General features: G+C 39.8%; 6 protein-coding genes across 11 annotated transcripts; 2 read left to right on the top strand and 4 right to left on the bottom strand.

Moving 5' to 3' along the window:
* Positions 1 to 15: 15 nt before the first annotated feature.
* On the bottom strand, positions 16 to 4,613 carry perm1b (PPARGC1 and ESRR induced regulator, muscle 1b). Of its 2 annotated transcripts, none has more exons than XM_077529606.1 (3): positions 4,466 to 4,613; positions 676 to 3,556; positions 16 to 374 (listed from the first exon to the last, which is right to left on the bottom strand). In XM_077529606.1, the coding sequence occupies exon 2, from the start codon at positions 3,221 to 3,223 to the stop codon at positions 818 to 820; it is 2,406 nt and encodes an 801-aa protein (XP_077385732.1). In that variant the 5' UTR covers positions 3,224 to 3,556; positions 4,466 to 4,613; the 3' UTR covers positions 16 to 374; positions 676 to 817. The 2 variants fall into 2 exon arrangements, with proteins under 2 accessions (XP_077385732.1, XP_077385731.1); XM_077529605.1 differs by having other exon boundaries at positions 676 to 3,244.
* Positions 1,036 to 14,648, top strand: ccdc36 (coiled-coil domain containing 36). 3 transcript variants are annotated; one of them, XM_077529609.1, is made up of 8 exons: positions 1,036 to 3,270; positions 11,828 to 11,897; positions 12,136 to 12,262; positions 12,853 to 12,980; positions 13,099 to 13,147; positions 13,212 to 13,296; positions 13,489 to 13,601; positions 13,690 to 14,648. In XM_077529609.1, exons 2-8 carry the CDS (start codon positions 11,842 to 11,844, stop codon positions 14,317 to 14,319), a joined length of 1,188 nt encoding a protein of 395 aa, XP_077385735.1. In that variant the 5' UTR covers positions 1,036 to 3,270; positions 11,828 to 11,841; the 3' UTR covers positions 14,320 to 14,648. The 3 variants fall into 3 exon arrangements, with proteins under 3 accessions (XP_077385735.1, XP_077385733.1, XP_077385734.1); XM_077529607.1 differs by lacking the exon at positions 1,036 to 3,270 and adding an exon at positions 11,444 to 11,568 and having other exon boundaries at positions 13,690 to 14,646; XM_077529608.1 differs by lacking the exon at positions 1,036 to 3,270 and adding an exon at positions 11,655 to 11,736.
* Positions 5,416 to 11,130, bottom strand: c8h1orf159 (chromosome 8 C1orf159 homolog). The gene is made up of 9 exons (XM_077529504.1): positions 10,929 to 11,130; positions 10,219 to 10,299; positions 10,052 to 10,136; positions 9,449 to 9,544; positions 9,296 to 9,352; positions 8,582 to 8,716; positions 7,466 to 7,491; positions 7,361 to 7,385; positions 5,416 to 7,251 (listed from the first exon to the last, which is right to left on the bottom strand). The coding sequence occupies exons 2-9, from the start codon at positions 10,288 to 10,290 to the stop codon at positions 7,169 to 7,171; spliced, it is 579 nt and encodes a 192-aa protein (XP_077385630.1). The 5' UTR covers positions 10,291 to 10,299; positions 10,929 to 11,130; the 3' UTR covers positions 5,416 to 7,168.
* Positions 14,649 to 14,832: 184 nt separating the features above from the next.
* On the bottom strand, positions 14,833 to 18,787 carry kbtbd12 (kelch repeat and BTB (POZ) domain containing 12). Its single transcript, XM_077528960.1, has 6 exons — positions 18,675 to 18,787; positions 17,349 to 18,474; positions 17,006 to 17,276; positions 15,960 to 16,113; positions 15,683 to 15,880; positions 14,833 to 15,413 (listed from the first exon to the last, which is right to left on the bottom strand). Exons 2-6 carry the CDS (start codon positions 18,419 to 18,421, stop codon positions 15,247 to 15,249), a joined length of 1,863 nt encoding a protein of 620 aa, XP_077385086.1. The 5' UTR covers positions 18,422 to 18,474; positions 18,675 to 18,787; the 3' UTR covers positions 14,833 to 15,246.
* A 1,015-nt stretch (positions 18,788 to 19,802) lies between these two features.
* Positions 19,803 to 21,737, top strand: slc26a6l1 (solute carrier family 26 member 6, like 1). Of its 3 annotated transcripts, none has more exons than XM_077528964.1 (7): positions 19,803 to 20,017; positions 20,107 to 20,217; positions 20,286 to 20,461; positions 20,535 to 20,699; positions 20,932 to 21,051; positions 21,326 to 21,408; positions 21,538 to 21,737. In XM_077528964.1, exons 1-7 carry the CDS (start codon positions 19,966 to 19,968, stop codon positions 21,563 to 21,565), a joined length of 735 nt encoding a protein of 244 aa, XP_077385090.1. In that variant the 5' UTR covers positions 19,803 to 19,965; the 3' UTR covers positions 21,566 to 21,737. The 3 variants fall into 3 exon arrangements, with proteins under 3 accessions (XP_077385090.1, XP_077385088.1, XP_077385091.1); XM_077528962.1 differs by having other exon boundaries at positions 20,899 to 21,051; XM_077528965.1 differs by having other exon boundaries at positions 19,959 to 20,217; positions 20,385 to 20,461; positions 20,899 to 21,051.
* p4htmb (prolyl 4-hydroxylase, transmembrane b) lies at positions 21,715 to 27,284 on the bottom strand. Its single transcript, XM_077528961.1, has 9 exons — positions 26,738 to 27,284; positions 26,557 to 26,638; positions 25,199 to 25,389; positions 25,006 to 25,102; positions 24,435 to 24,597; positions 24,117 to 24,302; positions 23,879 to 23,969; positions 23,556 to 23,679; positions 21,715 to 22,432 (listed from the first exon to the last, which is right to left on the bottom strand). Exons 1-9 carry the CDS (start codon positions 27,062 to 27,064, stop codon positions 22,230 to 22,232), a joined length of 1,464 nt encoding a protein of 487 aa, XP_077385087.1. The 5' UTR covers positions 27,065 to 27,284; the 3' UTR covers positions 21,715 to 22,229.
* Between the last annotated feature and the right edge of the window lie 263 nt (positions 27,285 to 27,547).

The raw sequence follows: 27,547 nt of genomic DNA, 5'->3' as shown, positions 1-27,547 counted from the left end.
ATCTCAATAGTGGTCCGGATATTAACAGCTTACTTGGCTAATTGATAGAATTGTGCAAAGTGCAGGCTAATCTTTATCACATGACACAATACACACAAAACACATTTTATCAGCCAATCATGTTTCATACTATGGAAATAGTCAACTTGATATAATTATTTTAATTAACTAAAAGTTAAAGACATTTCCCATCTAGTTTCAAGCTTCTCTCAACTTTGAAATGCCGTCACACTGTTATGATTTGTACATTGTGTCGAATAAATAGAATTTCTGAATGGACCCAAGTGTCGGAATCGTGTTGAGGATTCTTCATCTTCACTTTCTGTGTCGCAGGTACTGGATCGCTGATAGCGCGCTCACGTTTGCAAGCAGAGCTAGAAAAGATGTTGCACAAGTGATGAGATTGTCATGTAAATATCTGAGATATGATTACTGATTTCCAACTTTCTTTTTTTTTTTTGCATATTTATCACACTTGTTCTCAGATCATCAAACCAATTTGAATGTCTCACAAAGATGTTAAAGTGTGATATTTAATTATTTTTTAAATGAAATCATAAAGTAGATGAACTGTAGATGCGCACCCATGGGCTAAATGTAATGAAATTTCCAATACAGGTGTACCTAATGAACTGTCTGAGCGTAAACCAAATATGAACAATGAACGTTTCCTACCTGCTTTCCAGGCATCAGCAGACTTTGGATCTGATGATGTCATCACCCAGGAGGCAAATGCGATGCACACCAAACACATGTCAGACTGCTGCAGCGCAGACAAGATGCCCTTTCGCACTAGAGGGAACATTTATTATATTATTTAGCTACATTCATTTCCCCGTCTGTTATAATCACCTGTTTTCTGTAATGTTCCCACCATCCCATGCTGCTCAGGTGCTGGAGGCGAGGCTCCTCCCACTCCCTCCTCACTTTGGGCTGGGAGCTCCCACCCGTCGGACCTGATGCCGCCTTTGTCTTGGATTTTTCCGAACAGCATTAAACTCCTCCCACTTTGAGATTCAGCCACCCGGAGAGCGTGCGAGACAATTCGGATGGGGGAAATGGAATCCTCTTCCAAGAAGTCTACACTTAAAAACGGGTGATTCCATTTGGGCACGGTGAGTTCTCTGGTGGTAGGATGTGAGCAGGAGAAGATCGGAATAGGTTTCCACTTGAGGTTCCGGGTTGGTAATATTTTATCGTCCCATGTCTGAAACATGTCGTCACATCCTGGAGCCACTGAGACGCCTTTGAAATCATAGATGCAAATGACGTTTGGCGGTCCCTGTGGGATGAAGGATTCCAGAGCATCTCCTTGGACAGGTGTTGATATTTTTGATCTCCAAGTGTCTCCCTTGGATTCATCATCGTGCAAGTGTGACTGCAAAGATAAATCCTCCATGTTGAGCGCTCGAACATTCTGCACACTTTTGTTTTTCGTCATCCCTCTTAAAATTGGGTTTTGTCTTGCAAAGTCCTCTGGTACTGGAGTCTGGTTTCTGGTTCCAGCTTCCTCCTCCTGCTGAGTTTTGCAGCTCAGATCCGGACTGGGGTTCCTGCTAATGCCCACAAGTTGCCAATAGTCATCTTCAAAGTCACACACAGAGAAATCCCAGCTGGATCTGTCGCCCTTGGAGTCATCCGGCTGTGTGAAATAGTCCGAGTCGGCGGTATCGGAAACATCGGTGAGGCCTCCATCCGTCAAATGATGCTCCTCGGGGTCCACCAAGGAGCTGCTTCGTGACGGGACGTCGGACGTGTCCGGGCTTCGCGCCATCCTCAGCTGTAAAATGTCATTGATGGTTAATTTTTCCATCTCGTCCCAGAAGGCCGAGATGGCGTAGACGCACGGCGCGCCGCCTTCAACCTCGGCGTACGCTTCAGGGCAGTCGGCCGCGGGGGTGACGATGACATCAGGAACGGACCGAGGACTGTCACCAACACGTGCTGGAAGGCGAGGTTCTGTTTGGATTCTGGTCAGATCCGTTGGATGTTGACCTTTTTGACCAGTCAATGGAACTAACGCTTTGTTGCCAGAACCGTCACAGTTGGGATCTGATTCTCTGGTCGGCAACATCTCAACACCAGAACTGTGAATTGGATCACAGTTGGATGATAATGAAGAGGAGGAGGACGATGGATGGTTTTCAATTGAATCATTTTCAAAGAGATCCTGATCTACTGTTTCAGCAGCTGAGAGATAGATTTCAGAATCAGAACTGTGATGGGTGAAGAACTCAACACTGTCCTCAAACTGATCCAAGTCCACCCTCTCCAAATGGAAGATTTCATGTAGGGTGCCTTCGTTTTTGTCTTCCAATATGTTATCAATTTCCAGGTTTCCATCAGGTAAGGTTCCTTCTCCATTGTTTGGCATTACATCCTGGTGCACGGTTTCTTCACTAAGGTTTTGAAGGATTCCCACTCTATTGCTACGTACTGGATTATCACCATGCCGGGTTCCTTCTCTCTGGTTTTTCATTATATCACCTTCGTACGGGTTTCCTTCGCTATCGTTTTGCACCATGTCATCATGCATTGCTCCTTCTTCACGGTTTTGATTTCTATCTTCACCGTGCATGGGTCTTTGTCTATGGTTTTGGACTTTATCATCATTATCTTGCTTGGTTCCCTTAGAAATGTTTTGCACGTCATCACAAGAACGTTTACGCCCGACCTGTTTTTTGCTATTTTCTTTCACCTCACTTTCATCGTGTTGAGGCTCCCGCTTGGGCCTGCAAGCATTTTGTCGCGGTTGAGTTTTTTCTTTCCTTGGAGTTGCACAGGCTCGGCGACGCACTGGCTTGTCATTCAGCGACAGAGTTACAAACCAGCGCTCTTTCTCTTCTCTCAGAGCAACTTGGTCGCCATCCTCAGCCTGACGTCTCTCGTTGGTTTCACGCTCGGTTGATTGTCTGATGGTTTTCTTAGTCTCTGTGTCTGTCATAAGAGGGATTACTGTATCATCACATATTTTGGCCTTATCATCCGCAGTTGTTTCTTCTCGTGTTTCTACGACACCCTGAATGAGCTCCACTTCAACGCAAACTTTAATATCTTCATCTAAGACCTGCAGCGATCGACTGGCTGAAACAGAGGGGTCCGGCCAACGGAGTCCATCAGGGCAGGCGAGCAGAGGTTGCGGCAGACAGCACTTTTCGCTCTCCCGGTAGAAGTTGGACCAATCCTCCTCTGCAATACGCAAGCTGTGATCCAAGTCATCCATGCCGACACCTCACATGGTCTCCTGGGAGTAGAAATGGCAACACAAAGGTCAGTCTGCAAGTGTTTATGTTGCCTATTTGTCCTCTTGTATCCTTCATAGCGTTGAACTGTCTGGGCGGCAACATGTTTGTGCTAAATATAGAGCACGTGTATCGCAGTTATTTGGCAGCTATATTGAATTAAGGATTTAGTGATTCTTATGATAGCAGTTTGTCTCTTGCTATGAAAACAATTCTTTTTGTGTGGAGAGTAAAGAAACATGACTTGCCTTCATCTCCACAATTGGTGACCCCCGACGTGATATAACGTGAATGTTTATCCGGTGAACATCTTCCTGTGAGGTTCACCACAAAATACATTATAGCACTGCATAGACAGCAATAACATAAATATTAAGTCCAACATGCTTGTTGAAGTGAGGTCAAATGACTGCACAATATCAGATTACAAAATAAAGTCACGTGACTACAGTCAGTTGTGTAGATGTAAACTTCATTTAGCGGTACAGTGTCATTTTTCGTGGCCTCGCTGTTTCGTGGACTTCTTACAGCGTGCTTTTTGGTTTATTTTTTTTGTTTTTGCGTGGCCATATTTCTCCAAACCTCGACCGGCGAATTACGGGCATCTGCAGATTCGTTTCGACAAGACCTTTCCAACGGTGTCTGACCCGTCGCTCCACGACATTGCATTCCGGACATAGTAAATATATACTGTGATGTATAATAAGTAAATAAAAAAAAAAAAAAAAAAAAAAAAAAACATTTTAATGGGGGGAAGACTGTAAATAAAAAACAAAACAAATGATGAATCATTCATAAGCATTCATAATAAACTAAAAAAAATCATACTAAAATGAAAAATCATAATAAATGAAAAAAATATATATAGTGTGCTGTATAATAAATAAATATAAGTTTTAATTAATGGAAACAAATGAAAAAAAGAACATATATGATGAATGATAAAGCATTTATAATAAAGTAAAAATCATAGCAAAACAAAACATAATAAATGAAAAAATATATAATTAACAGGATTTTTTTTAAATCAATTTTCATTATCGCGGGTAGTTTTTGGAACGTAACACCCGCTTTAAACGAGGGGACACTATTTGTCAGTAGCTTACAGCATGCCTACATACTCAACTAGTGACTTATTTGACAATAGCTCTTTACCATCCCTCTGTTAGTCATTTCTATTTGCCCGATTATTGAATTCACCAACACTTTATGAAGCCGCATACCTGCAAGAAGACAAGGACAAACGTTGCGGTCTGAAGTGTCCTGCAGGAAAACGTCCCGTTATCTGGCGACCTCACATATGTCAGCTTGGCGCCCTGTACCGCTCTTTATAAATAGACTACGTTCAGTCACATGGAGCTGCTGCTGCTGGTGAACATGTCCTGCCCTCTACCACCAGTGGTGTAACATTTCAGCACCTTCAATCATATGACATTGAGTGCCAATATTATGCTTCACTGTTTACATTAGCCAGACCAAAGACAGCAATTAATAGTTGACCTCTAAAATGTAATTTGTAAGAACTTTACTTGCAGCTATTTGCATTTAGATCATGTAATGGAGCCAAGATAAGTATTTTTTTTGATAAACAGGACACAAAAGTTGATCACCTGTAAATTAAATTTTAGAAATATACAGTCCCCTCAATAAGTATTGGAACGGCAAGGTCAAATTCTAAATAAATAAATGGCTAAATAAATAACTAAATGACCAAAATTGAAAATAAAAACAGATTTATTTCCATTCATATTTATTTTTTGGGATATAATTATATTTTTTTTATATTCATTCTTATTTTCACTTTTAGTAATTTATTTATTTAGTTAGTCATTTATTTATTTTGAATTTTGGCAGTTTTGGTCGTCCATAATGATGCTCCTTGGTAAATTTGCTAAATGTTTAAGGAAAGAGTAAAATAGAGGAGTAACTCAACCAAGAAAGTATTTCAATGTACATTTTTTGTATAAATGCTTGCAAAAGTTCTTTGTCACAGGATAATAATAATAATAATAATACACAAATTGTAATCTGTAATGACAAGGCGACGCGATTAAGGGCATTCACTGTTGCTGCAACTGCTCATTTGAATCAGCAGAGAACGCAAGTATGCGAAAATGAAATTACTCTTACTAATCTCAGAACCAAAGCATAAACAAGCAGTTAGACAAAACAATGCTTACTGGAAGGTGCTTTATTCCCTGCAAACATTCATCGCATCACAAGTACACGGTTACAAAACAATATATCATTTGTATAAAACATGTGCATGTATTGCGCTGACAAATATCAAACACACGAGACAACATGGGGAAAAAACAAAAACAAAAAAAACATCACTTGTTCAGAATGCGATTTACTTCTGCTTGAGCCACACGTGCTCATTCAAATCTGAAGTGTAGTCAAACTATAAACTGTCGCAAACAAAGCTTAGAGAGCAGCCTCATTTTGAAAGTGGTGCATACAGTAAAAGGCCACTGGATTATGGAGCAACTCGGAATTCAACATTTAAAGCTCTTTATGGCACAGTCATCATCACATTCGGTTTGGTCGGTAACTTTTGGCACACAAGTATATACATAGTTCAATATTGAAGAGTATCGCCAGCTGTTCGACAATAAAATTTGACTAAAAAGTGAGCAACATCTTCTCCTGAAGCATTTCAGTAAAAAAAACAAAACTGTCCTGACATTTGCTTATAAAGTGCACCAAGATCTTATTTTACATTTAACATTTTCTTTATTCTAAGTTGGGGGTGTTCAATTTTGTATTAATATAATTTCTTACTTGGGAAAAAAAAGCTTTTTTTTTTACGTATGTCAACTTAAGACCCGAATTATTCATAACATGGCTTAATTTGCTGTTTTTGTTTTGTTTTTATTTAATGTTTCTCTTTTGAATAGCACAATAACACAACAAAGCGGCAAAACGGATAAGAGCATTAATATTTTAAAAATTATATTCCTCAACTTTAGATTTTTAAGGACCCTGGTAGTATAAGCATTTGAGTTAATTCTGTATTTAGAACATTGAAGTGACTTATTTGGAACACGGAACTATTTGGTAAAATGAAAAAAAAAAATCTTAAACTTTCCCTTCACATTATCGCACAGTCTTTTGCCACTTTCCTGTTTAATTTTACAGCTAAAAGTTCAAAATTTAACCGTGGTTATAATTATTTTGTGCTACACTGTACTTACTTTACACACCAAACTGTGATGTGTGGCTTGTACAAGGGAAATACATTCACTTTAGCTGATTGGATACAAATAATAGAAATAAATAGAAAAATGACACTTGTACGGTCATAGATAGTAAGTACAGTACAGTAGAGAAATGCAAACTATAGAGTACGCACACATATTTGCAACTAAAAAAACAAAAAAACAAAAAACCCAGACTGCGCTGTTATGCTAATGATGCTTTATCATCATCAGCCAACTTGGTCACATTAGCCCTCAAACTGATGAATAAACACAAATCCAATCTGTCGCTTAGTTGAGTCGAGGGGACGCTTCATTTGTGAATGTGATTAATGTAACGTAATTGTCACAATCTAACATATACCGATGATGATTGTAATAGCTTGTTTTGGAACGATAAAGAGGCTAATGCAGTATATTTTTAAGACATACAAATACTGGCAAGAAAAAAAAAATTAGCATAAACGTGTGTCAGTGCAGCAATTACTTGAAATGAGCTTGTTTAACTGATAAAAATGTCAAGTTCAAGTGTGACAAAAAGTAGCACGACTTAGATTTAAAATATAAATTTTGTATGCGCCTCATTTCACGGAAGGAGTGTGACAATGGACACAATTTCGTCACGAGGCAACATGGAATGAAATTAGCTCAAATTTGGCTTCCAAGAAGTCAAACCGTGACATCTTTCGATGAGAAACTCTCACATAGTTCCTTGGCACGCCCCGCCTACACATTGTGGACCCTCGCGGTGGGTGCGATGTTGCTACTCGCGGAGGGACGCTCCCGTCTGACGTATCGCTGCTTTCGCGCTTCAAACCAGAAAAGAACAATTAGAAAGTATTTGCAACCAGTTGTTACAAGGCTTGATTGTACAGTATAACCTGTTTGGCAATGTGGTTGAGTAAACGGATAGCTTACCTGTTGAGGAAGGAATCATGACAGCCTAGAAGAATAAAATGTTGCTATGGTGACACATTTGACTCAAAATTCCCAATTCGGTTTACATAAACAAAGCACGCTTACCGTCTCACTTGGTTGGAATATAAAGGCTGGAAGAGGACAGAAAAATACATTAGCTTGATTGATATGTGTCTTTTGCTTTTATGTCGCATTAATACCTAACAATATACAGAGGCTCCGCCATTATTTTTTAATTTTTTTAGGTTACAAACGGTGAGTAAATGTTTTCTCACAGCATAAGTCCTACAAAGCCGTTTATTGAACGAAACTTGTCGGCCACACATGCGGATTTGCTGATGTCACATGCCACCCCACTAGACCCCGCCTCTTAAAGGCACACAGATGTTTAAACATGTACAGTACTATCTGTACATACTATATTTGTGTCTTTTATATATTTGTATATTTGTGTGTTCAAATACGCTTACAGTATGTTTAAATAAGATGTTTACAGGAGAAATAAACAACCGTTTCCTTAGCAAGAATATGCTGTATATGTGCCCACACTCGTCTAAACATGGAGTTCTGATTAATATTGTGTTTGTGTAATAAGAATTAAGCTGATTAATCCATTCACTTTTATCCATTTTGGCAACATGGAGTGATTTGAGAACAATTTGACGTCAATTTCAGTCAACAGCAGATGGCGCCATTTTTTTTATTTTTATTTTTTGACAATAATGTTCTATGCAGCCACACTAGTCTAAATATGGTATTCTGGTTAATATTGCGTTTGTGAAATATGAGTTAAGCAGCAAAATCCAGCCGTTTTTATCCATCTCAGGGGGCGGCCATTTTGCCACTTGCTGTCGACTGAAGATGACGTCAATGTTGCTCAGGTTCTCAGGTAGCAACCAATCACAGCGCAGTTTCAGAAAACAGGTGAGCTGTGATTGGCTGTTGCCTGAGCAACATTGATGTCATCTTCGGTCGACAGCCCACAAGTGGCAAAATGGCCGCCCCCGAGATGGATAAACATGGATGGATTTTGCTTCATAACTCATATTTCACAAATGTAATATTAATAAGGATTTCATAAAAAGAAATGTTTAAGGTTGACTTTAACTTTAAAAACATTTTTTCCCAAATGTTGTTTTACAAATTTTCACTGTTGCTACGAGTGATCCGGAACACTGTGAAATTGGGACGTGAAAGCGTGCGGAGTGCGATCGTGCTTACCCTTGTTGCGGCGGTAGAAGATATTTGGGAGTCGATGGGAGCGTTTGAGGTAGAAGAAGGAGGCAACGGAGAGGATCAAGAACAAGCTGATCAACAGTGTACCGAGCAGAAGCGAGGCGGCCACGCCTGCGCCTCCTGCTCACAGACAGGAAACAAAAACACAATTAACGGGCTGGAGCCAATTCGCAACATCAGCCGGTTGCCTGAAAAAATATTTACTTGTCTTCGTAGCCACAGTTTTGCACATTCTGAATAGGCAGTAAAGAAAATATTAATTATATTAGGTAGCCTTTTTAGCTCATATGTCCGCATCTGGAATGGACGCAAATATTTTGTTAGTTGTAATTTGTGGGCAGTTTTCAGTTTTGATACTGTACTGTTATGACCTTAACACAAAACGTTTCTGCTATCTTGGCTCTTTGTGTGAAAACAAAACAGATGCATCTATATTTTACTGAGTGGAAATGATGCCATCTAAAGGTGATTGTGTGATAAACAAAAACTTGAAGATTAGAATTACAGTTAAGAATCTTAACAAAAAACTGCTATAGGTACGAAGTGGTTGAGAATAAGTAGAAGTAATATTAATATTTGGGGTATACCTTTACATAATTTATGACAGTCATTCTGTTCTTTATTTGAACATTTAAAAGGACATTGCGGCACATTTAAGCAGAAAAAAATGGCAGTCCAGTAAATGCATCTATAACTTACCAATTTTAGGCATTACAGTTGTGACTGTTGTATGATTTCTCCTGTCCACAGTGTAGTCTAACAGCAAAGACACAAGTACAGTAAATTAAACAAAACTATTCTATCATATATATTTTTAACAAACAAACTTCATGAATGCTCAAAATGGCTTACTGTAGGTGCAGGTTGTTATGTTCTGCGAGTCTACGGAAGGAGGCTCACACAATATGCAAACAGTGTTGCTGCTCTCAAGGAAACGGAAGAAGCATCCTAAAGAGATCATTTCATATGATGACATTTTCCCATAAAAGGCCCGTAAAGACAAAAACGTGGATTCTTTTGACATTTAAATACATGTTGAATGTCATTGAGTTGATTAACTGGCTTCTAACAGGGAGACTCATGTTAGCTGTTATCTCCATAGTAACACTGAATGACCTACTTTGTGGTCTATAAAATTGGTGGAACAGTCAGGACATCTTACATGATGTGATAACTGATAACGTGCCGAGCTTTAACAAATAAATGTTACAATCATTGGCTTGACGTTTTATAGTTTCTTATCTTATCATGCACCTTGAGTTATTTTTAACTTTAATGGTTTAAAAGTAAACAGCAAAAAAAAGTTACTGATACATAATAGATAACGTGAATCTAATACAACTGTTTTAAATAAATTCCCCTTTTAATCTGTATTTTAAATGTTTGGAAGGCCAGAAAAACGATAAAACCATAAACACATGCCAACACAATTGTTGAACGCCTCAGACATGGTACCTGGTTCGCAGCGAGTGTCATTTGAACAGGAGCTGTTTGTCTTCTGTTTCTCATTGCAGCACTCAAGTGAGTTATGATGCAGCGCCTGTGAACAGACAACATGGTCACTTGTGAGAAACTTGGCCACAAAGCTGAATGAAGCACACAGGACTGGTTAAATATTCTACCTTGGTTACTGGTGTCTCTGGTCTGATAAGAATCACTGTCGCTGCTAATACCAAAAGGAATGACAGAGCCATGTTTGAGCCCTTTAAATGAAAGAAAGAAGAATCAAATAAAAGGTGTCACATTCAACTGTTTAAGTTACCATTGTAAGGAGAACCAAATGACCAAATCAGTGAAGAAACGGCCAAATATTTCTTGTGTTATATATACACTACAGTTTAAATCTTCATGCTTTTGAAAATATATCCAAAACGCTCGTCCACTAGATGGCAGTAAGTGCAAATAACCTGTCCACCTGTTGCCATTCATACAACAGAGCCATATGGCTTCCTGCGACCAGTACGGCTTTGTGTTCATTTAGCCAAACATCGTGCAAGTCAATCTGAGTACATTTAGACAAGAACATCGTTATTGTAGTACTTTACACAACATGTACGTGTTGTTGTGTGCCGTGAGATTTTTAAATATGTGCCTTAGCTCCATAAAGGTTGGGAAACACTAGGCTAGGGGCACATATAACTCAGTCGATTATTTCCCCGTTTAAATTGGCATGTTAGTTTATCAATCGACGCCACCACCGTCACCGTGTGTCAACGAAATTTAAAGACATCCGCTGTGTTAGTGGTCAGGCATCGATGTGTATTGTATCATAATACAGCGCAAACAGATCAGATGCGTCTTGCTAAATTCGAGGGGGGTTGAGTTCACTTACCAGCGAAACTGCAGGCTCTGGCCAGGACCGAAATCCTGGCTTGATTCAGCAGATGCCAGACGTCATCTGTCGGGAACTCGGGAAGATTTAGCTTGTCAGATTTGTCATCGGCACACCTCCGTATGTAATTAAAAACAGCACCTTGCTGCTCGCTTTCAATCAGCTTGTCAACATCCTTCGACAGCTTTCACAATAAAAGCTAATGTACTGATTAACATCCGTGGGTTACCTTCACAATACGAGCACTACAGTACCGTAGTGTGATATTAAAAAAAAAAAAAAAAAAAAAAAAAAAAAAAAAATCCTATGTAAAATGGTGCCTTGCCATTAATGGTGTCAATTGGCTCAATAGTTTGGAAAATAATAACAGACAAACTACAACCATTGAAACCTAAAAAGTTTTTAGACTCTAAGATAAACCTAACATGTATTTCATTATTATTATTTTTTTATGGAAAATCCACAAACGACTCGAACGGATTTGATAAATCAGATACACGTTCGTGAGGAAGAATGGTAATATGGTTTTTAGTTTTTTTTCCGAGGCCACTTGAATGCACCTCACCTTCGCTTCCCTCTGACGTTTATGGGCGGCAGATTTGAATGTCTTTGTTGTCCATTCCTGACAAATATGTCAACTGTAAGTCTATTTTACATTTTACTGTCGAGTACGTAACCAAGGGGGGAAAAAATAACACGACGAGTGGGTGCGATACTAGATAGCGTTACTTGTAAAGTTTGTAAACAGTCTCTGGACTGATTAATGTTTGCTAGGCTAATGCTAACTCCATGTTTCGCTAAGCACAGAGTAAGCACTGAATGACCAACCTTAAAAAAATAAAAAATAAAAAATATATATAAAAAAGTAAAAAAAAAAAAAATCTACTTTTTGTTTTTAGGAGCAGCCGAAGCAATGAATCACACGGCAAACTTAAAAGAAATGCTGAACACACAGTCAACAGGATACAGGTGATAAGAAAGCTTCCCTACTTGTTTTTATATATATATATATATATATATATATATATATATATATATATATATATATATACACACACACCACTTCATTTCATTTCATGTTGTGTATTTTCTATATTTATTTTACTCAGTCACTTGAGGTGGTTGTCACCTCAGGTGCCATAAACAGTATAGTACAACAAACTTTCTTTGTTGTTATTACTAGTTTTTTGTTCAATATAATCAACAGAAATGCAGCCACCAACTTCACAGATACTCAGTTTTTCTTTGGGTCCCAGTTTTGGAGGGAAAATTCTCAAAGCCTTTCTCAGGATATGAATTTGTCAGCCAGGAACTCCCAGCAAAGTTCACAAGAGGTAAGACGCTTCAGTAACTAAAAATTCAGAATGAGACAGCATGAATGGTGTCTGAATTGGTCATAGTATAGAACTACAGCTAAAGAAGTAGATGATTTTGTGTACATTAATGTGTGCAGATTTCTACAGATGTATTTTGCTTCTCCATCTTGACTTGATCTGATCAATCAGTTAGACGATGGAAAAATGCTGACAGTTTGTGTGAGTTTAATTTGAAATATGTCGGGCATTGTTTAAAGAAACAGTCTGATTTCTAATACGGTGTTAAATTGCATCAGCCAGCACCACTGACTGGGCAGATTTGATTTAATGACACCTGATTGGCCCACCCAAAAAATAATAATAATAACAATAATAAAATAAAATAAATCTAACATCCACATACAGGTACTGGAAGACAAATAATAGCATTATTTAGGCTGTGAATGTAAGTTGGTGCTTCTGCAGTGAGACAAAATGTGAAAATGTGCATATTGGGCCATTTTTACAATTTTCTTTTCACTAACATTTTGTCACTATAAATTATTAACGTGAGGAAAAATAACTTTCAGACGACTTGAAATTAATTGTAGCTGTAATTTTCCTTTTAGTGTAGTGACCCAAAGATTTCAACCCGTTATCAGTCCAAACCACTCTTGTTTGGTGACCCAAAGGACAATAATGCATTTCTTGATGCATTTGAGGAGGCAAAGAAGAAAGCAAAAGAAAAAAGTGAGAGGTAAGTGTCCCCTCTTTGTTTGTTTGAGCTGAATCTTTAGAAACACATCGCTTACCTTTAGTTCATCTTTGTGGTGTGATTCAAATCATCATTCTTTGCCATGTTTTTTTCCCCTCAGTGATATGTTTGCAAAAGAATGCCTCCAAATTCGCGAAACGCTAACCACAGTAAGTAAAGGATTTCCAATAGTTGGCTCATAGTTCGTGTGAAATAATGAACACTATGTTTCAGATCCAGCAAATTGTTTCAAACACAGAAGAAAAAACATCTCTATGTGAAGCCATCCTCCAAAAGTTAAGCAATCTGTCTTCAACATGTATGTTGCCTTAGATTTTCTTGTGAACGTTAAAATCATTTGCGTACAAACTATTTTTTTTGACCAGCAGATGGGGCTGTTTGCTCACTGGTCACACAACATCCACTGTACTTGTTCACGTGTTGTTTGACTTTACTTTTCATATCAAATTGTTTTAGTCCTCTCTCTCATCTGTACTTGTCATCCATTCAGTGCAAAATGTAAGCAGTATCCAGAGCGAGCACACGCAGCAGTTTAACATGTTGTTGAACACAGTGAACTCCCAGAAAGAGATGATGACAGAATTGGAGCAACGGGTGCAAAAGGTGACTCCTATGTTTGTTTACATTGCAATGGTACGGTAAATGAATTTATTGCAAAAGCTGATATTGTTCTTGGTTTGATTTCTGTCAGAATGGAGACAGTAACATGGAACTTGCCGCAAATATGCACAGTGATGTGGAGAGTCTGAGACAGGAGCAAAACAAAGCCAGTTTGAAGCAACAAAGCATGCTTGAGGAGGCCTTGCAGCTGCTCAATGCCTTAGTGTCAGAGCATTCAGGTAAGCTCTGTCCTGTTAAAGTAACTGACAAAGCCATGCAGACGTCACCAGGACAGGACAAAGGGGTCCAAACGGCACATGATTCACCCAACAGTCCAGTTTCGGCTCTGGACTGTCCTGTCAGAATGAGAAAGAAGAAACCCAGTAGGCGGCCGCTAGTCCGCCAGAGATCTAAGCACACTGTCGCGAATGAAAACAGCCAACCTCGCGTCGACAGCAGCAAACAGCCAAATGTTTCGAGGTCTCTTGGAGACCGTCCTGGACCGAGCAAACCAAGCAGTCGCGGTCCAGAGATCTTGCTGCAGCTGAACGCAAAGAGCAGAGCCAGTAATGCCGCAGGAGGTTTCATCACACCTCTCAGTTTTTGGTCCCAAGAGAGTAACGGCCCCGAAAGAGCCCAAAATACCGATCCCAATTCCGAGATAGTGCTCATTGAGTCCAGTCCTCCTGATGCCTTATGGCAGCTGTTTGAAATGGATTAAGTGTGAAATACAGTTTTGTCGAAAATAGGTCAGTGATGTTTATTATCTGTTATTTTGTTAAAACTGAACTGTTTGGCTATGGTTATTTCATTCATTTATTTGGCTGGATAAAAGTGTTGTTAGGAGAAGTTATACCTGCATGCATACATGACACGTTTCCAAAAATGTCATGATTTAAATTAATTTTCCATTGTTAAGAAACAGGTAACACGTTTAGTTTCCTTGATCACATTTAAGTTCAACTTATTCTGTATTTGTGCTGTTGTCTTGTCATTTGAAAATTAAACATCACTCATAGATCCATGTGTGTTCTAAAAGTTATAGCGATAAATTGATAATAGTAACTTATAACTTATACTAGTATTATTGTTTGTGCTAACTATCAACAGCTTCCATTGACCAATAACACTTCTATATGAGGATTCATTGCAGATCTGTTTTATTAGACTTTGTTGACCTTCTTGAGTATGCAAGAAACAATAATGGCACATACGTTCGATTGGTGATGTAGATAAGGTGCATGTTTATTACAAAAATACTGTATTTGTGCAAATATTTCTTTCTATACTACTTTGATAAATGTTTGACAAAAAGATTAGGAATCGCGTAAACTCTCCAGGAATAAGATCCCCTATCAGGTTAAGCAGTGGAAAGTGGAAGAAGGGTTAAAAGGGAACAAAAGCATAACATTCATTTCAATCATATGAAACATTTGTTTTTCCTCATAAAGATTTTTCTTGAAGATTTTCACCTAAATAGCTTTGACAACATTTTCAATGCAGCATATCCGCCATGCTACAGAAAGTATGCATAAATCTCGTGCATTAGTGTATAATTTCCAACTAAGTACAATTTTGAAGACGTAGCATAAGTCGTTACTGATTCAATTCATTCACAAAATCCACGCTGCCTTTCATCTACTTGTTTTTACTGCAATAGGTCTGCAGGTGGAGATATTAGTCCCCTTGGATTCAGACTTGCCACTACGCAAACGTCATAGTTGTCGTGCATCAAAGCGCGCCGAGCAACAACCGTCCATCGGTTCTCCCAGACGTCTAGTTCCAAGATGTCTTTTGTTATATCATCATGACGATCTGAGAGTTTCAAAACAGAAAAATATCTGTCACGTTAAGACATTGTGAACCCTTTTGGTATATGTCGTGTTTAAGAAAATTTCCAGGACTGGTGTACAAAAGAAATATTTCAAACCCGAATTACAAGTTTTCCTCTTCGAAGATATCTCCTTTGACTTGTTGTCTTTGTATGCAAATTGGTTGATCGTCTGGCCCAGAGTGACGGTTAATAGTTAAGGTTTGAAATATCTTTTGTGACATCAACCATTCTGACACACCAAGAATCTCACCTGCTCCTTTGTAGTACCCGCACACGTAAATCTTTCCTCCCACCACACCAGCATTCGAGGCATTCGTGCGCAGTGACAGTTGAGCGCATGGTAGAGAAGGTCCATCCCTCCAATAATCCCCATCTGAGTTGTAGATCTCCACAGCATCAAGACAGCGCCGAGACTGCCCTCGGTCCACACCTTCACAGCCAATGCCTCCTACAGAAGCAACATCACACATTTCGGAATCAAGCGTTACTTTGTTTGTGCCACTTCTCTTTCCTCTCATAATTCTTACCCATTACAAAAATTTCCCCGTTGAGCACGACAGCACTACATCTGTATTTTGAATACTTCATTGGACCCAGCTCTGTCCACTTATTGATGTTTGGGTCATACTCAAGAAGGCGGTTGCTGAGACGGTCTGGCTCATCATCCATTCGGTATGAGTCCTTGGTCCAAGAGGAGGGCAGAGATGGAATGACAAAGCAGAACAGGCACGTTTAGGAAATTCTGAGACCTAATACAAAATCTCATATTTGTTTAAAAATACTATTGTGATGTACACTCTAAAAAGAGTTGGTCAAAAGTAACCCAATAATGGATTAAAAAAATAAATAAATGGACCGATCCACTTTATGTGTCAATTTGACCCAATTAATTTCTGGGTTGTTTTATACAAAATGACCATTTATTTATTTTTTTACCCAAGTAAATTATCTGACCAATATTTATGAGTTGTTTTACACTGAAAGACCCATTTCTTGATTCAAAGTTGGGTCAAATTGACCCAAGTAGAGGATCGCTCCCTTTTTACCCATAATTGGGTTATTTTTGACCAAACTGTTTTTAAATTGTACATTTTATTCCGTGTTGAGTGAAACTAAATACAGAGTAAAATCTACTCTACAGCTTTTGTTGTTGTTGTCATTTTACAAACATTTGAATGAACTTGTCATCTCCTTTTGGATATAAGCCAACAGGTGACATATCTCAGGTGGTAGAGCAGCAGTCTCCCAAGCTGAAGGTTGTGAGTTCATTCCTCAACCCTTGTGTTAATTTTTTAATTTTTTAAATAAACTAGTAAAATTTAGTTTAAATCTCTCCTTGCAAAATTTACTTAGAATGAATGAACTGTGCCATTTCCTTCTAATATATATTTCCCCACTAAAATACGATTAGATCTGTATCTCAATATATTTCAAAGTGGAACGATTAGATTTGGTTTGATTCGATGCGCTCGCATCTTAAAAAAAACATTTATTTTTTATTTTTTTATTTTTTTATTTTTTTATTTTTTTATTTTTTTATTTTTTTATTTTTTTATTTTTTTATTTTTTTTACCTGGGGAGTCTTACCACCAATGACATACAGTCGATCCTTCAGCCTGACCACGCTGTGATAAGCCAGTGGCATCGGTAGAGGTGCCGCACTGCGCCAACGTCCTCCCTGGAGAGACCAACGCTCCACACAGTTAGTGATGAGAAGCTGGTTCTTCAGCTTCATCAGCCCACCAATCAGGTACAAGGTATCACCCAAGGAGCCGAGCCCATAAGAATCTCGGTACTCTGCTGATGTCAGGCGTTCCCAACTGCCTTGGGCTTCGACTTTGTACCTGGCAAACCGAATGATAATAAGTGCCAGGCATCGTTGCTCAGTCATCATATTACAAGATTATCCTTCTCACCTGTAGAGCTCTACATCCATTCCCTTTTGTCGGGACATCCTGCGTGCACCGGCCTCTCCTGATACTATGATGTTATTGTCTTCAGTCACAACCCCTGCGCATACATACCCTAGAGCATCTCCATATCGAGGGGAAGTGATATAGTAAGTTCGGCCTGTCGCGGGGGCGTAGCAAAAGCTGCGTTCGCTGTAGTTGCCATATCTCGACCTAATCCCACTTCCGTCATTCCCAACACAGAGCAGCAGATCTGTGGTTTCCATCCCGTACCGCAGCTTTAGCTTGCGTGGTACAGCAGAGGGATGCATTTCTACAACCTCCAAAGCTTGTCTCATTATCTCCAGACATTCGGTGTCAGCCAGCAAGGCTGCGTTCCTCTTCATTGTCTCTTTTAAATAGTCTGGGTTGATCAAAGGCAGGCGAACTTTCCTGAGGAGCTCAGGGAGGTGCTGGCTACGTACTTCTCCTTCCGCCACAAAGCTGTGGTTGACCCAGCGCAGAACCACGTCTAGAATGGTTTCTTCTCTTGAAATATTGAGATCGTCCGAAGTGATCAACTTCGCTAGTTGATGGGCCTCGAGGTCTAAAACTTCTTCATTCTGGCACACCTGGACAAAATGCTGCCTCAGAAAGCGCTGAGCGCTATCGGCGAGCTCCTCCGCGCCAAGATCTCGGGCAAAGTAAAACACACCGAGGCAGTTGGAGGCATCCATGTTCTCGGTCATGTGCTGCCGGCATTGGGTGAAGACATCGTCCATCTGCAGGAGAAAAGCTGCAATCGAGATTCCTTGCACGTTGGTGTTGGTGAGGGGAAGGTCCGAGCTGTACATGTAGTTCAGGAGGAGAGCTAAGCTGTCTGCGGGGGTGTCTCGCAGGAAAATTTCTCTATTGCTGCACTCACGGAGGCCGCATGTAAACATAACACGGAAATAGGGGCTGAAGGCAGACAGGACGAGGCGGTGGCAGGGAAAGCTTACGCCCTCAGCAATCAGCACCACATCCGTCAGGTGCTCAGTCTCTCTCATCTTCCTTAACTGCTCAAGCAGAACCAGTCCATGTTTTGCTGTGAATTCCATTTTTGCTTCAAGGTTGAAGTGTAAATGACGGTGTCTAGTGAGTAGGGCTTTCACTGAAACAGATAGCGAGTGGAAATATCAGAATCAACCAGGCGTCAGTTTTGGGAATACTTCAGTTGTTATTAGTTATTACAGTGACAATACTCGCAAAGATTTCAGTTGGCAGATCATGAGATTTTTAATTGGACTAGATAACATGCACATCCACTTCCTGGACTGATCAGTTAGCATGTAACAGGAAATAAAACCTTACCAAATTCATCAGCTTCCCTTGCTGCCGGCCATTTCAGAAGAGTATCTTGTCCCTTTTTATCGGACAGCGTGTTATTGCTATCATTCAAAAGAGGGTCTGAGTCACTGCAAGAGGCAAAGATATGTACCCCCTCCCCTGCCCTCAGCCTCTGAGCCACTCACCCCAAAATAGACAGTGTTTTGGTGGCCTATGTCTTTTGAAGGTTATACTTTGCTTGGTCAGCTTAGATTACCGTTTTAAAGTCGTAATTCATGTACCGGTATATTCTAATTAAAATTTAACATATATTTAATACTGTTTCGAATCATTTGCTCAAATTTGGGAGTTTGTTTGCCTCAGTCACATGCACTCTGCTCAGGAATGATCACTGCAATGAAAAGTTCATAGCTCGGACTCAAATTTCATGGTTGCACTTTATTAAAGGCCCAGTACATTGTATGCACACAAGTGAACAAAAACAGACCTTATACAATGTTTTTCTTTTTTTTAACTTTTAGAAGCAAATAAAGTAAAGTTGCCTTTTGATAATTATTTATTGATTTAACTTTTATTTATCCAAGTATTCTCATTTGCAATACCGACCTGGTTGCAGATTAAAACATGGGCGCTTATTGTTGGACATTGACTCTCTACAAATAGTTTACCATCTAAACCTGAAGATTACATTACACGGGTCATTAGCCTCACTTTTGCTTCTGAATGGAAAATGAGGTGGATAAAAAGTTGCAAACAACCATTAATACTTCCCATAAGTTAATATTTTCTCCTTTACAAACATAATCACATGAAAACAAGCCTACCAATTACTGTTTTTTCCACAACATCCTGGCCAGTTAACTATGAGGCAACCTGATCTGCATGTACAGATAAAGATGAAGCACAGGATCAGGATCTGACAGTTTTGGTGTAGCCTAATAGTATTGTGTTGCCAATAAGACAGCTTCATGCATTTAAGGCCAAATGGACTCAAGATACACATTTAGTAAATACAGAATTGAAAGGGAAGTACTGGATGAGCAGCGTCTTGAAGAGTTAGCACAGAGAAAACCATATGCTGACACTCAACCATCTGTAATTAACCGGTTTAAAGATTCCATCAGGTAAGAAAATTTTATGAATTTCTTTTTTTTAAATGTGCTATTCAATCCATTGTAATGTGTTTATCAAATATGCACAGACACTTAAATAACATTTCAATTGCAGGTGCACAGTCCCCAAACTCAAGCATGGTGTTTTGAGCACTTTTCCTGTGTTATATTGGCTGCCCAAATATTCAGTCTGGGACGACGGCATGTCAGATCTCATCTTTGGCATTAGTGTTGGGATAATGCACCTGCCACAAGGTTGGATATGACTTCGTGTTTATGCATTTTAGATACAGACATTCTGTATTCTTCATTTGAATGCTATAAAAGCACATATTTGACCTCAGGTATGGCGTATGCATTATTGGCCTGGCTTCCTCCTGTATTTGGCCTCTACACGTCTCTCTATCCAACATTAATTTGCTTCTTTTTTGGAACGTCACGTCATATTTCAATAGGTGAGGAGAAAAGCGTAACATGCTATAGTGGTCGGTATTGTTCGAAATGGAACCTTTTGGGTGTACAGGTACATTTGCTGTTCTTAGCATAATGGTGGGAAGTGTCACTGAAAGACTTGCTCCAGATGTTGATTTCCTGAAACTGAATGGGACCAATGTCACAGCAGAAGTGGACGTAGCTGCTCGGAACTCGTACAGGGTGCAGGTGGCGGCTGCTACCACTCTTCTGTGCGGACTTATTCAGGTAGGAATAACAGAATGGACAATTTTACCTTTTATGCATATATACTGTACATCTAATGTGTTCTTGTACTCAGGTTTTGCTGGGTGTGGTCAAATTCGGCCTTGTGGGTACATACTTGTCTGAACCTCTGGTTCGGGCATGCACAACAGCTGCTGCACTCCATGATGTGGTGGCACAACTGAAATCCATCTTTGGGGTGTCACCAGCACGGTTTAATGGTCTGTTGTCACTGGTGTATGTAAGTAAGAGGTACTTAAGTATTCTAGTTTTGCTTCCCCTGTATACACTGCAGACTGGAGAGTGATATTTACTTGAAAATCCTAGGAAAGGTTGATGCACTCAGATAATTCTAAGTATATTTTACAAGGAGTTTATATAGAATTTCTGATGTTTGTTTTCATGTTTGCTCTCTTGCTCTCTTTCTTTTTAATAATCAGACCCTAAAGGACATTTGCCTCTTGCTGCCGCAGACGCATCTCCCCACTCTCGTCGCGAGTCTCGTCTCTCTGGTGTTGCAGATTGCGGCAAAGGAGCTCAACCCCTTCTTGAGCCCAAGGCTGCCAGTTCCCATCCCCGTGGAGCTCATCACAGTCAGTTGACACGAGGACAAACTTTCCGGGAGTGTTCATGTTGGCACATCAGCGTTTTAGGCTGGCGCTGATCGTGCAGTGAAGACATGCGGAGTCAGCGGTAGAAATAAGGGCCTCTGCATTTGTGCACTTGGCAGCAAAAAACAAGTCTTTCGACTAATAATTAACTCATTATTCAGAATATGATTCACTGGGTTTAATTGAGTGCTTAAAAATTCTGTAATCTGACATTTTTTGCAGAGTGTTAATATCAAAATATTATCTGTGTGTGCAGATTATGGCAGCAACTCTGATATCAAACTGTGGTCACTTAAATAGAAACTACTCCATTCAAGTTGTTGGAGAAATCCCGAGTGGGTGAGCATTTTTATTTATCTTTTTATTTAATTTTTTTTATTTTTTTATTTTTTTATTTTTTTTGGGTCATGACTCCCTTATGATTATTACTGATTCACTTTTTTTCTCTTCATCTTTTGCTCCCCATAGGAGGCAACATTTAGGTCGATGTAAATGATGTCATTGTTGTCATACACTGTGACTGATTCAGCCCTGGCACTCAATACGTGACTCACTCACTCACTCTAGTGGTTGATTAACACTGGGAGCGTCAATGTTACGTCGAATGGTTGCATGTGATAATGGTGCTGCAGTAAAACATAGAAACACATTTATTAGATTTTATTACACATGGGAAATATTTAGAGCAGTTTATTAAAAAAAAAAAAAACAATGACTAAAATAGAAGATCTGAACAATACCTTGTGCATTACAATCAAAAATAAAGGATTCAAGGAACAAATACAAGGCAACATGCGTCACACTGAGTGTATATTTTTTTGGTCATGGCAGAAATAAGTTATACTAAAATGTTTTCATTAGCAATCTCAGTCAAGTGCAATTTTATAGCAACAGCAAAACATGGTAGCTATTTCATGCAAAGGGATCTTGCAGCTCCTTTGGATGACTCTTTAGTGCAACATTCCTAAAACGGGAAGTCTAACTACCTATACACAGTCAATTCAATAAATAACAGGATAACATTATCAAGCAAAATTGGACAAAAGTGCCGTAGAAGTTGCATAAAACCACTGTGACCTCATTCCCTGAATGCATCTTGCGGTCAACAAACGTGTCGTGTGCAGGACAGAGGGGGGGGGGGGGAGGGGCTGGATTCTGAGCTACAATTCTTGATGGATATTGGAATTCAATATCAGATCTTCGTCATCCTCATCCTCTGCCTGATGGGACACCAGCTGCTCGTAGCGAGCCTGACGCTGGTAATCTGGATCGATATTGATCCATTTATTGGCGACCCACTTAGTGCCGTGGGTGACCACGCAGCCTCCGTGCAGAGCATATTCATCCTGCTCTCCAACCCATCCTACAGGGGGGAAAAATATATCACGTTTGTGATTTTTTGGGGGGGCACATAAAATAATCCTTTTCTCTTCTCACGTAAACTCACTGAAAATGCAACCAAAACATGAGAAATGTGTCAGTATTTGCTGGATCGTGATAGACCGATAAGTTTTTTTCAAGGCTGATAAAAATACTGGTTATTAGTTTAGCAGTCAAGGAGACTGATAACGATATTTCAAGCTGATAGTCATTTTCAGTAAAAGAGAAAATAGCGTCAAAATTCTTTTAATTTTAAACGTACAAAAAATTGACGGCTTTGTTTAAAACTTTTAACAAAAATTGCAGGGAGCGTCCAAAGTCATGAGCATGTGTTACTCCAAATTAAAATCAGCAAGTACATTTCTACTCAAGATAAAGTTTTCCAAAATTTCAGCATAATTTTTTCATTTTATTATTTTATTTTTAAAACTAGAAAGTATAGGAAGGTACCAGAGTCAGCATTATTGTTGTTGTTGTTGTTTTTTTATTTTATTTTATTTTATTTTTTATTTTTTTTATAAAGTGGAAATTGAAATAAATCCATGAATGAAAAGTTTCCTGTATCTCACTGAGCTAATTTGGGGTATTCGTTGGGTTCATAAAAGGTTTCAAAAGATCTTCGCAAACAATAAAAATAGTCTGAATATGTTCAAAAGTGTTTTGTGAGAAGCAAAAACTGTCTGTGAACTTCTTACAAATCCTGACGAAAGCCCTGAATTTCTCTAGGTTTGCAAGAATTCACTGCTCAGTGAGATACTAGCCTTATCGGCCTTCAGATTCATAAAAAGGCCAAATATCGGCACCGATAATCGGTGCAGGACTGCTCTATTGCAAATTACAACCTTAATAATGATCATATTGTAAATTAATATTTCTCTGAGCGTATAAAAATTGAGAATTATTATATTTTTAAAAGGAGAATTACTGATTTAACTCAAATAAGCCAGTGCAATTATGTTTAAAATCAATCACAAAGGAGTGTTTTCCCACAGTTTGCAAAAACTATAACGTCATAATACAGAATGTTGTGGCACGGACTGTTGAGCACATTTATGTTTTATAGCTGAACTTAGAACGTGCGGCAAAGGCAGTAAGGAGTACTTTACCTCTTCCGTCAGAAAGGTAGTTGTACCAGAAAACGGCTTTCCCTTTGGTAGGTTTCACCCTTAGGTTACTCTTGTCGCAATTCCTCCTGGTGTCCATGAGATCGACATCATTCTGAATGAGGGACTTAAAAAAAAATATATATATGCTTAGCTATGAGTGGCCATCAGGGAAAGAATTCAGAATTCTTTGCCTTAGTGACACTTTTCCTGAATCACCCGCCACATACAGTACATTCACTTGATAAACAAGCAAGCTAACACTGATATGAAAGACATACACTCTACATTAAGTCACTCTTTGCAGACCTACAAACATTACGCACCACTTCATCAAAGGTCCTGTTGTCGGCCACAGGGAATGCGGTCTCCCCGCCCCCGTCAACAGAGTTCAGGTAGAAGAGAACAGTGATGTACCTGAGTGTGCGACACACGGGTTTTAAAATAACACACACGTGGATGGTTCAAACACACGTTTGAGCACATACAAACCAGCAATCCTGTTGTTGCAACGCAATACAAATAGCACACTTTTGACAACACGAGTCCAGCGGCCTCGCCTACCTGCAGGACGTCTCGAAAGGGGTGGAGGCGTTGGCCGCTAGGCGCGTGTGGGTACAGGCGGTTTCTGGGTAGAAGGGCCCGCTGTCGTGATGGGCATGGTAGTGCCCGCCCTCCTCATAGCGCACCACCTGCAGCGGCTCACTTAGGTCCACCAGTGTGGTTGGCAGACGCGTGAGGCGAGTCACCCTTGGAGATTATTAACATTTCATTTATTTATAAACTTGGAAGTCTTAGGTTAGGTGTGAATGGATGTGACAAAATCCCCATTGCAATAGAATCGCAACAGAAAAGGAGGTCATACAACATTTCATTCCTCACCTCGTCTTAATATCTTGAAGGACCTGATGGGCTCCTTTTCCCTGATATAGCCAAGTGTGCCTACTGTTCCTCACCAGCTGGCTTCTTTTAACTCCCCGTTGCAGCAGAAAGCGCTGGAAGGCGTCAGCACTCAGCAGCCTGAACTCTTCTAAATTCAGCAAACCTTCATCACATGAAATAGACACCTCATTTGAAACCCGTATTTGGTACAGGGGTCTAAAATGCACTCAAATATTTACAGGTGAACTTAATTTGGCCTTCTCTAAAAAAAAATTCCTACTAATGCATTAACCAGAATACTGTATTTAGACTAGTGGGGCTTCATAGAACATATTAAGATTTTTTTTTATTTTTTTTTACTTCTCTTTAACTTTTGATGAATAGTATTTTTTTTTTTACCAAAGGACATAGACTTTTTTTTTTTTTAGTAACTACTGTGGCTGGTTTGTAATCCACTAATATGACATTATTCTACCTTTTTAAAAGTTTATTTTATAATACATCACTTCCAGCCGCATTTGTGTTTAATTACTCATGATAAACAAATCAAATTTACTGAGTGACTTCTTACCATTCCCATCTTTGTCTGCCTTGAGCCCGGCGTAGATCTCTTGCAAGTTCTCTGGCGTAAGCCAAATACCGTCCCTCACTCGGGAATGAGTCAGTATCTGTCAAAGCCAAAAGACGGGATGAGTTTTGTCAAGCCTGCACGAAGACACTCTGTAGTTGTTTGTCGCATTCACGATCCACACAGTGACATACACCTCATGGAGCTGCAGCTGTCCGTCCCGGTTGATATCGAGAAGGTTGAAGATCTCCTCTGGGCTGAGGTTAAGCTCTTTGGCCAGCTCTTCCTGGCCGTCCTGCACCATCAACTGACTTTCCATCAGACCCTTTAGCTGTGCCAGCTGCATCACAATCCGACACTCGTCCTCTGACAAGAACCCAGGGATCTCTGTACAATAACACATACAAATGAAGCTACATTTTAAGTTAACCTTGGGTGCATCTATGAATTATTAAGCTCTGATTTCTTTTGTTATGTTCTGGGGTTGGATCCCAAAGTGCAGACACAAATAAGACTTTAACTCTTTATTCACATAACATCAAGAGACGTGAAGCACTTGGCCTGTGGAGGTGCACAGGGGGACAGAGGTAACAGAAATAACAGAAGTAATAATCCGACAAAAACACACTTCTCAGACAGGCTTATAAAGACAGTGAATCGATCTGATTGGATATGGCTAGACATGTGGGTAACAGGACTGACATGGAATTATCTGATTGGCTGTTGACCAGATAAGGAGAGATTCTTGACATTACATAGTTTCTGACATCACATAGCGTCTTACCAGTTGGAACTATATGTTGATTACATCAGTTCAAAACAGACACTTGACCTCACGGTCGTGACCCGAACATAACCCTTGCATGACCCTAGTCATAACATGAAGCATAACACTTGCATGGCCCTAGTCATGACAGTATAAGCATAACCTTTGCATGACCCTAGTCATGACATCTTCCCCCTCCAGGAACAGTTTTTTTCCCCCCAAAACACATGCATTGTTTGACTTTTGAAGCAATATATTAGGATATTTAATTTAAATTTCAAATTTTACCACTTCCGGGTAGTTCAATTTTCAAGGTTCCGCTGTACAAAATTATCTAACTAAAGATGCACTGGACCGTCTTTGCTCCAGGACAACTGACCCACTTGGCAATTTGCTCATGCATTGCTCCTTCTGTTCCTATGCACCGATGCACTTATGTCATCTGCACTTCATCCTGGGAGCATTAAGCCTGAATTGGGTCAGATGTGCGTCGGAAGCTTTATTTTTATGAAGGCAACACTTTCATGTCATTGTTTTTAAATATATTTATTTATTTTTTGGGGGGGCATGAGAATTTTCAAATGTCAAGTGGGTGTTGTATGTGGCTCATTAAATTTAGGAAATTAAGTAAACAAAACAAAATTAATGTAGTAGTACTGGTAGTTCTACACCCCTGCAAACCTATACAGCAATAAGATGTTGAATTGAATAAATACATGATAGAAATGTTAGCGAGTATTGTGTTTCTGAAGACAGACTTTGTTCATACAGCTCTTGAAATTGCTTACCAAAGAGCAGAGGTTTCAGACTCAAAGTTCTCATTTCGTGGACTTTGCCAGGCACTAATGTCACCTTCTGAACATGTCCCACCTGCCAGATAAATGGAGGTGATTATTAGTTATGGTTCAGAATAATGGTGTGGTAAATATACTCGTGACGCATCATTGCTCCACAACGCCGAGTACTCACTCGGATGCCCTCGATGCGTGGGAGAAAAATATCACGCGGCAGCGGTGCCTTCGATGGCTGACGCGGCGGCTGTGGGTTCTGCTTGTCGCTGCTCGGAGCATCGCGAGGAGGACCCGGCCTGGCGTCCTCTTGTCCGCTGCTGTAGTGCACGTACAAGAGGAGGGCGATCACATTGATGATGTAGACGTGGAAGAACACCATCACCACCACGAAGTATGAGCGGGAGCACACACTGGTCTTCGGGCCGGGGAGGCGCTCGTCGGGCGGACGGCCGAGCCGCGAGGGCGCGCTTCTGGTGGCGTCCTCCGCCTCCTCCTTGTCGGTCATCGTGGGGCTCAAGTGGTGGTTAACGAGCCGTCAGCTGCGAGGTCCATTTGACGGATTATTGTGACATTTTTACAACAAAAATCCTTTACTATTTTTAAAATCCAGTGCTCATTATGTCACTAGTTTGTACCGCAGTCGGTTTGTTTACACTGCACCAATTCCCTTTGGCAGCGAGCATAATGCGCATCCAGCTCTGCGATGGTTTACACCCCCCACCCCCGCCACCTCACCACCACCAAAAAAATAAATAAAAAAAGTCGTCACACCCGATCCAGCATTAATTGAGTTTTGTAATTACTGTATCCTCAAATAAATAATTTTATTTAAAAAAAAAAAACAGCAAAGCAGTCTTCTCCATGTGGCATGTGGGATATTTATACATGTAGGTGAGAGCAAAACCCTGCCTGCGATGCAATGCTGACCTCTTGTGAACTGAAAAGATAACGCTTTCATTTATTTTTCCGGCAGAATCATATGGAGCAG

This window comes from Festucalex cinctus, chromosome 8, assembly GCF_051991245.1.
Source record: "Festucalex cinctus isolate MCC-2025b chromosome 8, RoL_Fcin_1.0, whole genome shotgun sequence".
NCBI classification, from domain to species: domain Eukaryota; kingdom Metazoa; phylum Chordata; class Actinopteri; order Syngnathiformes; family Syngnathidae; genus Festucalex; species Festucalex cinctus.
This window is presented reverse-complemented; position numbering and strand designations above follow the sequence as displayed.

Excerpts from the sequence above, each read along its gene's own strand:
- perm1b (XM_077529606.1), bottom strand. The coding sequence starts at position 3,223 with ATGGATGACTTGGATCACAGCTTGCGTATTGCAGAGGAGGATTGGTCC.
- c8h1orf159 (XM_077529504.1), bottom strand. The coding sequence starts at position 10,290 with ATGGCTCTGTCATTCCTTTTGGTATTAGCAGCGACAGTGATTCTTATC. Across the intron at positions 7,386-7,465 it reads TATTCCAACCAAGTGAGACG|GCTGTCATGATTCCTTCCTC; the intron begins GTAAGCGTGCTT and ends TTATTCTTCTAG. Across the intron at positions 7,252-7,360 it reads CATGATTCCTTCCTCAACAG|CGCGAAAGCAGCGATACGTC; the intron begins GTAAGCTATCCG and ends TCTGGTTTGAAG.
- ccdc36 (XM_077529609.1), top strand. The coding sequence starts at position 11,842 with ATGAATCACACGGCAAACTTAAAAGAAATGCTGAACACACAGTCAACA. Across the intron at positions 12,981-13,098 it reads GCAAAAGAAAAAAGTGAGAG|TGATATGTTTGCAAAAGAAT; the intron begins GTAAGTGTCCCC and ends TTTTCCCCTCAG. Across the intron at positions 13,602-13,689 it reads TGGAGCAACGGGTGCAAAAG|AATGGAGACAGTAACATGGA; the intron begins GTGACTCCTATG and ends GATTTCTGTCAG.
- kbtbd12 (XM_077528960.1), bottom strand. The coding sequence starts at position 18,421 with ATGGAATTCACAGCAAAACATGGACTGGTTCTGCTTGAGCAGTTAAGG. Across the intron at positions 16,114-17,005 it reads TTGGTGGTAAGACTCCCCAG|GACTCATACCGAATGGATGA; the intron begins GTAAAAAAAATA and ends TCTTGGACCAAG. Across the intron at positions 15,881-15,959 it reads CGGGGAAATTTTTGTAATGG|GAGGCATTGGCTGTGAAGGT; the intron begins GTAAGAATTATG and ends TTGCTTCTGTAG.
- slc26a6l1 (XM_077528962.1), top strand. The coding sequence starts at position 19,966 with ATGTCAGATCTCATCTTTGGCATTAGTGTTGGGATAATGCACCTGCCA. Across the intron at positions 20,218-20,285 it reads GTCACGTCATATTTCAATAG|GTACATTTGCTGTTCTTAGC; the intron begins GTGAGGAGAAAA and ends TTGGGTGTACAG. Across the intron at positions 20,700-20,898 it reads GTCTGTTGTCACTGGTGTAT|ACCCTAAAGGACATTTGCCT; the intron begins GTAAGTAAGAGG and ends TTTAATAATCAG.
- p4htmb (XM_077528961.1), bottom strand. The coding sequence starts at position 27,064 with ATGACCGACAAGGAGGAGGCGGAGGACGCCACCAGAAGCGCGCCCTCG. Across the intron at positions 26,639-26,737 it reads CACGCATCGAGGGCATCCGA|GTGGGACATGTTCAGAAGGT; the intron begins GTGAGTACTCGG and ends TTTATCTGGCAG. Across the intron at positions 24,303-24,434 it reads CTTCAAGATATTAAGACGAG|GGTGACTCGCCTCACGCGTC; the intron begins GTGAGGAATGAA and ends ATAATCTCCAAG.